The 10,993-nt window shown below is 44.6% G+C and overlaps 2 protein-coding genes across 2 annotated transcripts; one reads left to right on the top strand and one right to left on the bottom strand.

The window, feature by feature from the left end:
* Window positions 1-2,956: 2,956 nt before the first annotated feature.
* LOC308499267 (uncharacterized protein) lies at window positions 2,957-3,346 on the bottom strand (the record flags this gene model as incomplete). Its single annotated transcript, XM_081052368.1, has 1 exon — window positions 2,957-3,346. One exon carries the CDS (start codon window positions 3,344-3,346, stop codon window positions 2,957-2,959), a length of 390 nt encoding a protein of 129 aa, XP_080908494.1.
* A 4,244-nt stretch (window positions 3,347-7,590) lies between these two features.
* Window positions 7,591-7,944, top strand: LOC308499269 (small cysteine and glycine repeat-containing protein 8-like; the record flags this gene model as incomplete). Its single annotated transcript, XM_081052369.1, has 1 exon — window positions 7,591-7,944. The coding sequence occupies one exon, from the start codon at window positions 7,591-7,593 to the stop codon at window positions 7,942-7,944; it is 354 nt and encodes a 117-aa protein (XP_080908495.1).
* Between the last annotated feature and the right edge of the window lie 3,049 nt (window positions 7,945-10,993).

Genomic DNA, 10,993 nt, shown 5'->3' with positions numbered 1-10,993 from the left:
TTCCCTTCCACCCTGCTGCTTGTCCAGTGGCACCAGCCAGCTCCCTTCCCCCGACAGGAGTGCCCTCAAGCGTCTTTGCTCCCCTTGGAGTCCAGACACAAAGCACAATTCCAGTCCAATGAAAGGAGAAGGATTCACCCAACCTGGGCAGTGCCTCACCCCACATCTTATTTTTAAATTTGTTTCAACTCAAGATGGTGGACCATAGGAATATCTGCTCCCTTCAGAATAACTCCCACCCACATGGGTGTGGTCTCACCCCCAAACCTTAGGTTCACAGCAGGACTCAATAAACCTCAGAACTCAATAAACCAACTGCCATGCCTCCTGACGCTTGGAATATTTCATGTTAAGTGTTGCATGTATGGGACATGAATATTACACTCTGCTAAAAAGTGCCTAACTGTCCTATTCATGCTCACATTCCCTCCTTCTGCTGGGGATTAAAATTGAACTGGGTCATATAATCCAGGGACTTGAGGTCAGTGCCCCAGACCATCTGTGAGCATAGGCTAGAACAAGAGCACACACTCTGCCCCCCACCCCTTTCCCCAGGGAAGGAGGTGCCTTAATTCACATGAAGAAAAGAAACATGTCTACCCAAACAGCTCCATGTTGGCACAGAGAAGTAGCTACCAAATTACCATGTCCCAATGGAACCACTGTGTCTGTCTCTGCAAGAAAGAAGTGAATGCTTCTCTATCTTTTGCCGCCAAATCAAAGTAGTATTGACTTGAAGGAAACTTGAAGTCCCCACATCTTAAGACAGACACTGCTTTCAACTTTTATATGGAAATGTTCCTGCTCTCACAAGGTTTTACAGGGGAACGATTACAGGAGGGGAAGACAGGTGACCACTTAAGCTTTACATGTTCGAAATTGAACTCTTGATCTTCCCACCAGGAAACGCCCCCACACACTCACACAAAAGTGCTTTTCCCAGACACACCCATCCAGTCAAGCTTAGTGAAGAGCAAATCACTCTTTCAGTTGCACAGACCGGAAAGACAGTGTCACCACTTTGACTCCTCTTCTCATGCCCTGCAGTGGATTTATCAGCTAATCTGGTTGATATTCCCAGGACCCAACCTGCTCATCACAGGCACACCTGCTCCACAGATCCAGGTCCCATTACCCCACCCAGCAAGAGCTTCCTCAAATAGTGCAGCAACCATCCCAGACCCTCCCATAGTCAACTCTCAAAGTGCTGTTTAGAGCAATCCTTTTATAATGGAAAGCAGGTGACCTTGTTTCTAAACTCAAACCCTCGCCATGTTGCCCATGCCACTCACAGTCAAAGCTGAAGTTTACAATGACTTAAAATGACACCATGAAATGCAGTCCCCCCAAGACCTTGCTGAATTTCCTACTCCCAGCTCCCTCACTGACCTGCCTTCTCACTGTTCCATTCCCACTGTCCAGAATGCGCTCATCCCAAATAACTGGACCGTTCACTCCCTCATCACTTTTTACTTTTGTATATTCTGTCATGCCCAGCACAGGGTGTGACAGAGTTGGTGATCTCCAGTTATATACCAGAGTGAACTCATCTATTTTATATTATTGCCTGGCTCCTTTGATGCACATATAATTGGATGGCTGGCATTTAGCAACAAGTAATAATGCTCCCACAAGCACTACTGCCTGTCATCTTCCAGGGACATCTGAAAAGACGTGGGCCAGGCAGAAGTGGCCACTGTTCCTCGAGTCTTCTGAAGCCCTAGCTTGCACAGCCTCACTCTGGAGGCCTCCTTGCCGTTGTTCTTTCCTATGTGCTTTTACCTTGCCTCCTGCACCAGCCTCCCCTTCAGTTCCTTTCCAAGCAACATTTCTGAAGCATCTACTCTCTGTGAGTGGGAGGGAGTGGAAGAGAGAGAGGGGGCAAGACCTCTGTTGTCCTGGGCACAGGGCAGCCACAGGGCAGCTGACTGAGCCCACAGAGGTGCTCTTCTGCCCCTTTCTCCAGCTCTCACTTTCAACAGGGAACAGATTTAGGTAGAAAATTCTAAGGGATTGTACATGAAAAAGGGCACTGCATTGAGAAGGTGGGTTTACCAACATTGTATTCTGAAGGTGGTTCCACCCTCAGGGGACTGAGAGATACAGTGTGATATCTTTATATTATGTTCTTGTATGCTTACTTATGGTAGAAAACAACTAAAGTGGATAGTGTTTTAGTAACTCACAACACTTACTAATAGATTTAGTCACTTATAATCACACTAGTATTTTGTAACCATAATTTGCCAAAGAGACAGTTACCTAGCACTGGTGATAGAATAAAAACATCTCGTTAAACTATAACTGGATTTTAGACTGAAATAACCAAGACCATGTTGAATGTTGAGTCCATTGATACAATGTTCCCAGAATCCTTTTTATGATTTACCTAAAAAAGATAGTTGAAGCCATAAATCTTTGCCATGTGTGAAAATCTATTAGAGGCAGATTATCCACCAAATTCTCTCTAAACTCATCTCAAACATGAGGGTCTTACTCACTTTATGGATGAGACACATTCTAATAAGAAAAAAGACGAGACGTTGATGAGTTTTTTATGCCAATTAGATGTGGTTTATTGCGAAAAGAATTGCCTTATGTTTACAGAAATAGACAATAGTAGCAGAGATGCAGAATGTAGAAGCTACAGCAAGAGGAGGAAAGGAATGAAAACAAACATTTCAACAGTAAAGTTTCAAGAATGCATAGCATTAAATCATCACTCTGTGTTGTTGAACTCATACTTGGATTGGTGATGATGGAGAAGGTTTGTATTGGTGTTTTTTCCTTTGGAGTCAGGGTCTCAGGGACCAGGGGACATGAAAAAACTCCTCAGCCTGAGAACCAGTCTCTTGTCACCCTGTGACTTTCAAATCAGGGAGGACTCTCAGGAAGAGAGAGGATCTTACCAACAGGACAGTCTCTTACAAACTTGCCCAGAGGCCAGGCTGGCCGCCTAGCAGCAGCATTGCTTCTGGCAGCAGCACTTCCGCTGACAACAGCATTTCTGCTGACAGCAGCCCTTCCCGCAGCCGCAGCCATACGAGCCACAGCCACATGAGCCACAGCCACACGAGCCGCAGCCATAGGAGCGGCGGCAGCAGCAGACCACGGGGACACTGCAGCAGCCCCCACAGCAGCCACAGCAGCAGGGACAGCAGCTGGAGCAGCAGCCAACCCGGTAGCTTCTGCAGGTGCCACAGCCACCGCCACAGCCACCACCGCAGCCACCACCGCAGCCACCACCGCAGCCACCACCGCAGCCACCACTGCAGCCACCACCACAGCCACCACCACAGCCACCACCGCAGCCACCGCAGCGACCACCACAGCCACAGCACCCCATGGTGTCAGTAGAGAGGACTTGAGTGAAGTGAGGAGAGATATTCAGGAGGTGAGGGAGGTGTGATGCCCTTTGCTTACAGGGCCCTTATATACACTCTTTGGGACACAACACAGGCATGTGGCCACTTCCTTGTTGTAGTTTCACCAGCTCCCCTGGGAGAATTTCACAAGACCCTGAGTGTATTTCCTCACTGCATACCTCTGGCCTCATAGACTTACTTATTTTAGCATTTACTTCTTCCTCAAGTTGCATTCCTAGTAGTAAAACAACATGTTTCCCAAATGTTTAATCTTGTCTTAATCTAGCAGTCTTCAAGTGCAAGTGTGACCTGCCCATGGGTCTTATATGATGGAAGCTCCTCTGTTTTCCCAGCTGCAGGATTCCCTCAGCACCCAGTAAGGGTCCTTCCCATATATCAGAGAAACCCTTCTCTGTTTGCTGATATTCTTTGCTGAATGCCATAGAAGGTGGGATCCCACAAGGGAAGCAAAGCACCCAAATTTGCCTCTTCTTACACGTCATAAGTTTCCGAGGCTAAAAAGTCGAAAGAGTCTTCTCAATGATTTTCAGATTCACTTTTGTCCTTGACTTATGGGTTAAACTATGGGAAAGGTGCATGGAAAGCGATCACTCTGGATGGGAGGTCTTATGATGATATATTTCAAAATGAGCTTCCCACCCGGCTTGATCTCCTGGCTTCTCCTTCACTCCTGGGGTAGTGGATGAAAGAGCCACAAGCAGCCACAAGCTGGCTTCACATCCCACGCCATGGTCCCTTGGTAATATGATTTCCTTAGTCTGGGGTCAATCACATCGATTCTGTAAAGAAGATTATCATTTTTAGAGAAGTTATAGATTCACAGCAAAATTGTGCTGAAAGTACAGAGATTTCTCATATTCCCCTTGCCTCCCCCCCTACTCACAGCTGGCACCAGAGTGGTACAATCGATGGACTCGACATGTTAACATGTCATTATCACCCGAAGTCCATAGTTTTCATTAGGTTTCACCTTTGGTGTTACACATTCCATGAGTTTTGATAAATGTTTAATGACCAGTAGCCCCCATTCTGGTATCATGTAGAGCAATTTCAGTGCTCTAAAAATTCTATGTTCTACCTATTCACCCCTCCTTCCCCACTAATCCCTGTCTTTAGTTTTACCTTTTCCAGAATGTCATATAGTTAGAATAATTCTTGTCTATTTAAATATATACATTTATAATATATAATAAATATATATACTTACTACATACATATGTGTATATATATATATATATATATACATATATATATATATATATATATATATATATATATATATATATATATATATATATCCAGGACTGCCAAAAAATGTGTACACATGACTTGTATTCATCTTTTGTTATTGGTATATATTGAGTATTATACTTTTAGTACAGTTCTTTCCTTTCTTAAAATGTGTGTACATTTTATGGCAACATATCTAGACCTAGATCTAGATATCAAATCTGTGTCCTGCCTAGATTTCTGGTTGCTGGGCCTGAAATAATCACACATTTATCTTGACTATTATTTAACGAGATTCACAATAAACATAAGAAGCTTTAGACACGACATAGCTTCTATTTATAGCTTTCATAGAAGACAGGGGCTAAGCACATGTATATCGCTCTACTCCAGGTAATTTATCATATTTATTCTCAGCACAGTCCTACCAGGTAGATTCACTAACAATTCTGTTCAAGGAAGTCAAGGGATTTGCTGAGGGTCATGTCTGGGGTCTGAGTAGGATTCTGCCTCATTTGGGCTGAGCACAATTAAGGGATGATCACATCCTTTTGATTTTAAGTTCTGCTCTGTTTCCTCAGGCCCTACTGCTGTGGCTTCCAGGCTAGCTTTTTCCTTTCTATTATATACTGATATCCAATATCAGTAGCAGTGATTATAATTATTTCCTCTCATATTTAATACATTTTGGGTAGAACAATGGTTAGTGGAGGCTATATTCCTCTGCAGAAACATATGCAAGGAATCATGTATTCTCAGTCACCCATCGTTTCTAAAGGAGCATTTGTGTCTCATTATCACTCAGTTACCCTTTACAAATGTCACCATAGATTGCAAAGCCTCGAGAAATGGTGAATGACCTTTGCTTTCATGACCAAGTTTAATCTCTTGGTCACATTTTTATAGTGGGAAAGATACCATTGTGGGCGTAAAAAGAGGTTCTACGAAAGTAACCTGACAGGATGATCTTATCATAAAGTCCTAACTAAGCCAGTTATGGTAGGTACTCACACCTCAGGCCTCTAACTTCTGTACTAAAATGCTTATCTGCCACAAGCAAGTACTGTCCATTGTTTCTGTGTGTCTAGGTTAACACACCTTTGAAATGCTCCTTCACCAGCCACCTCAGGTACTTAGCCCCTTTAGAATCATATGCCCGAGGGATTCACTCCAAAAATTTCGGAAAGAATTTCATACAAAATCCAATTTCCAGGTGCTATTTCTAAACTTGCACCCTTTTCCAGAGCACTGTGATATGGGATATCCCCCTTTATATTTCTGTAGAGCACTGGATCTCACTATTCCCCACACATACACCAGGACATTTGGTAATGTCTGGAGACATTTGGGTTGTCAAAATTAGGAAAGATTGTCATAACTGAAGGGTAGAGGCCAGAGATATTGTTCAACATCCTACAGTACACAGGACATCCCCCCACACAAGGAACTGTCTGTCTCAAAGTGTCATTTGTGCCAAGGTTGAAAAATCCTGCTATGGTGCTTTATATTTCCAAAGCATTTTCCCATCTATTGTTTCAAAACAATATAGTTGACTGAGGCTGGCCTAAAGAAAAATTGTTCAATTAGTAAATAAAAATGCATGGAGCCCCTGGCGTGTATGAAGTTCTGAGCTGGGAAGTCCTGTAATCGACCATTTTGTTTCTTTATTTGGTCTGTGATTTAGAGCAGAAACTCAGGCTGGGTGTAAGGCCACGTGTATCAGACCACGTGAGACTGTGCAATGTAGGTCATATCTATAGATTTCCATCATTTGAATATTAATTAACAAAATATGTCTACATGGTTAAAATAATACCATGGTCTCCACTCCCATTCCACCTCACCACCTAGGCCACTCTGCAGAGGCAGCGCTGTCATCTTGATAGCTGTTTCTGCTGGGAATCGACCCCATGCTTCTTATTGATTCCTTCGTATGGCTATTTTTTGATTGCCAGTGTTCACTTTGGGTACAATAGATGGAGATTTACCTCTTTTATTCCACTCCCAAAGTATTTAATCACTATTTTTAGTAAAATGCATCACCAATGGTAACAATTATTACAATACAAATGTTGCTCATTATAGTCAAAATAGTCTACTGTGATTACATTGTTTTCACATACAAACTTTGTTTCTAGAGTATCTGTCTTTTTTTTTTTTAATTTTGTTTTATTTCTCTTTATCTGCCATTGTGGGCCATATTATTTTGCATATACATTTTCCTCTTAGATGTCAATTGATAAAGACTCTTCAAGCACCTGAATTCGTTTTTCATTCTATTTGGGAAATGCCTTTCTTATTTTAAATGCAGTAAGAACTATACCAGAAAAAGATGAGCCATTGCAAAGATTTACTTATGCTTTCTAAGCAATCATACAGTGTGAATTATACGAAATAATGCAACACAGTGACCTGCTTTACAACTATGTGATAGGGAGTAAAATCTCCATTCCCCCGGAAACAAGCTTTGGTGACGGAATCAAGGCTGCTTCTGCCCCTGGCGATGACGTTTGAGCCCGAGACCCCTTTCATTTCTCCAGTCTTTGGTAAGAGGACTTCTGGGATGCACATGGGACTAGCCTCCTGATAGTGGTTATTTGTTGTTTAGATGTCAGACCATCAGTTCAAGCGTAGGATGTGCTACATGGGCCTTCCGAGTGTACGCACGACTGTTGACAACCCCTCCTTTTCCATGTCTCTCAGGAGCCTTCCTAGAATTTTTAGGGCATCTGACTTAGAAAAATAAACAACTAATCTAATCAACCTAGCTGACATTCCACAAAAGGAAGTAATTAATATATTATGTGGTTCTCCCATGACAACTGAGCCAAATAGCAACAAGGAAGTGGTCACGTGTTTTCCTCTCCCATCCCCAGGGTTGGTATATAAGGGGCCCCCAGCAGAAGGGGCATCAGACCTCCCTCACCTCCTGAATATCTCTCCTCAGTTCACTCAAGTCCTCTCTACTGACACCATGGGGTGCTGTGGCTGTGGTGGTCGCTGTGGTGGCTGCGGTGGTGGCTGCGGTGGTGGCTGTGGCGGTGGCTGCGGTGGTGGCTGCGGTGGTGGCTGCGGCGGTGGCTGTGGCACCTGCAGAAGCTACCGGGTCGGCTGCTGCTCCAGCTGCTGTCCCTGCTGCTGTGGCTGCTGTGGGGGCTGCTGCAGTGTCCCCGTGGTCTGCTGCTGCCGCCGCTCCTATGGCTGCGGCTCGTGTGGCTGTGGCTCGTGTGGCTGTGGCTCGTATGGCTGCGGCTGCGGGAAGGGCTGCTGTCAGCAGAAATGCTGTTGTCAGCGGAAGTGCTGCTGCCAGAAGCAATGCTGCTGCTAGGTGGCCGGCCTCTGTCTCTAGGGAGAGATGCCTGAGGCCTTCCTCCCTACTTTTGGTAAAACTCTCCTACATCGCCCTGCCTGCTTCCTCCTGTCCTGCATACCTCATGCCTCAGAATTGCTCATTTCATCCTGTTACTGAAGGTACCTGGCTGGTTTCTTCCCTTCAGTCTGGTATCATGATGACATCAATTTCTTCTCCTTGTATCTTCCAGAACTTAGCATCAAGGAGCATCAATTCTCTGTCATCCTGGTAATCCTGCCTCCATTTGGAAACAAGATAAAAGACCACCATATATTATCAACATCAGGAGGTAGGAACACAGGCACCCACACCAAAAAATCTATATTATGGTTTTAACAAAATTAAGTCATGAATGCTAATATTTCATTTTCTTGGAAAAATTGCTTATGATGAACTTTTTACTTTTGTATTGGACATTAACTTCTTCCCATTTTTATGTCTGCTTTGTTTAAAAGCAACTTTTTCTTAATAAAAAAATAATCTTTCCTATTTTAATGTGTCTCTGTTCGATAAGATGTGTAACCTCCCATGGGTGAGGCAAACAGAACACAAGACAAGATGATATTTAAAGACTTGGGATAGGTTTCAGTTTATGAGTGCTTTCTCCCACCTCCATGTACATTCCTTCCTTAATTTCAAATACATAAAATAAGCTGCAAAGCTGTCATTATCCAGAGCATTTGAGATCTTGCTCCCCGGCACATGTCATCAGTTTGGCTCAAATTAACTCTTACAAAAATTCTCTAGGTTTGGATGTTTCTTATGTCAACAGATTCAAATAGATTTGTGTGTACATTATTGCAGTCACATTGTTTGGTCACAACATAAGAGGCTCTCATTTTCTGGGTAAGTTGATCAAGTGAGTGGTTTACACTTCCCATGGGCTTTTTATTTGCCTCCCAGCAGCATTTGACACAGCTGACCACTCCCTTCTCCCTAATACCCCCACCCCAGCCCATTTCCTTCCTCCTTCCTAATAACTCCTTTCCCTCTCTCCTTACCTCCCTCACTGCTTTTCCCCTCCTGCCTCTTGTCATTTTTTCCCCAACATTGACATCCCACGGCTCCGACCCCAACCCTATTCTCCATCATTCTGCATCTTCATCTGATCTCTACTCCTTTTTCCCCCCATAATACTTAACACTTTCTAATAACCTACCATAAAATACATGAATTTATCATGCTTACTCTATGGTGTTTCTTCTATGTCATCCCATGTCCAATTGGACAAAACAAATATTTCTAACTCTCCTGTTCACTGATGTATCTCAAGCACCTAGAACAGTGTCTTCAAGCACCCATACTCAATAAATAGCTTTGTAATGAATGCGTTATTTTAAACAATCTTTTACTTATGGAAAATGCTACACATCCACAAAAGTGAAGAATAGAACAAAAAATTCCTAAAAGCCATCACCCACGTCAACAATTAACAATACATCGTTTATCTCTGGTCATCTCTAGCCTCATCCACAGCCCTCCCACTGTGACCGGAGAGGGGGGCCCTTCTCGTTAAGTCCAGGCTTGGCTCTCACACCGGGGTTCACACCTGGTAGAATACAGCTAGCTTCCACACCGGGGGCTGAACCCAGGTGTAGTGCGGGGTGTCCGGCGGGGCGGCCTGCGGGGTCTCTGCTCCCGCTCCCCACATAAGAACGCAGGACATGGTGAGGCCAAAAAGGAACACCCACGGAGCCATAGGTAGGGAAGTCATACCACTATGGTCTCACTGGAGGCTGGGTTTACACGACGTGCAACCTGCTGTCCGCTTTGCTGCCAACCGACCAACTCTCCTCGACTCTCCTCGACTCTCTTTCAGTCTCCTCCTTCACTCTCCTCGGCTCCCCTCTGTAGCCGTGGCAGTTATATCAGTGGCCAATGGCTTAATGGCTACAGCTGATGGCCAACCAGCCACAGCTGACGGCCATCCACTATCCGAGCCAGCATCTCTCCACATGAGGCCGAGAGCCTGGAAACTGCTTTCTGGGGCTCTGTCCCCACACCAGGCCTCAGGGAGGAGAATTGGGCATCCCAGCTGCTATGTTGCCAGGGGTTTGGCCCTCCTCGGCGCGGTGTACAGGTTCTGGGCATCTCGAGCAAAGAACTGAACAAGACACAGAGGTAAAGTGGTGAAAAAGTTTATTAGAAGAGATAGTACACTCCAAAGAATTAGAAACGGACCTGAGCACAAAGAAAAGCGGCTCAGGGCTCAAGGTGGCATTATTAGGAGAGAAAGTACACTCCAAAGGGTTTGGACCGCCCTGAGCAAAGGCAAGGTTCAAGAGGAGCAGCACTTCCTGGAGCCTGGGGGGTTTTATCTTCTTTCCTCTGGGAGGGGCTGTCCCTCTCCAGGCGGGCCCTCTTGATTGACACGTGTGATAGATAAGAGGCTATCACCTCTTCCTCTTAGACTGCTCATGTCCCTTCCCAAACTTCAGTCTGTTATAATGTCATTAATGAACGACTGGGCATATGTACGATATAATGATGGTGTCATGAGGCTAGGGTGAGATGGAGGTCGTGATGGCCTTCGACCATGCAGGTGTGAGCAACCGCTCCAATTTAGCTAGGTCCTCACAGAGGTTAACGGCTAGGGCAGATATGGAAAAATTCGGGAGGTGTCCAGGTGGTGCTCCCCACAGATTGTGTTCCACAGGCAGGAATGCAGAGACACAATTACCTGTTTCTAAATGCCTGTCTTGTTTTTCCTGAGAGATGTAATCCCCATAAATCTTTGTGGGGAGTTGAGGGATGGGAGGTCTCTTTCTTCTGTATCTGCTTCAAGCTGAGAAGGGAGGGTAGAGCTTTCTTTACCTAATGAGGATTCACAAAACTCTCACCCTATCTGATCTTAAATAATAAGGGGTCTCATATCTCCTTTGGTCAGGATGCACTAGAAGCCTCACTGGGTCATCATTCATATCCTGACGGCCCCTAGATGAGGAGAAACAGACGTTAGTTAATAAATTTAAAGCGCTGGCTCCAGGAGTAGGACTTGAAGCCTGATTATCTTAATCTCGCTCAG

The sequence above is a fragment of the Rhinolophus hipposideros genome (genome assembly GCF_964194185.1).
Source record: "Rhinolophus hipposideros genome assembly, chromosome: 6".
In the NCBI taxonomy this organism is placed as follows: Eukaryota; Metazoa; Chordata; class Mammalia; order Chiroptera; family Rhinolophidae; genus Rhinolophus; species Rhinolophus hipposideros.
The sequence above is the reverse complement of the archived record's forward strand: the minus strand, read 5'-3'. Positions and strand labels throughout refer to the sequence as shown.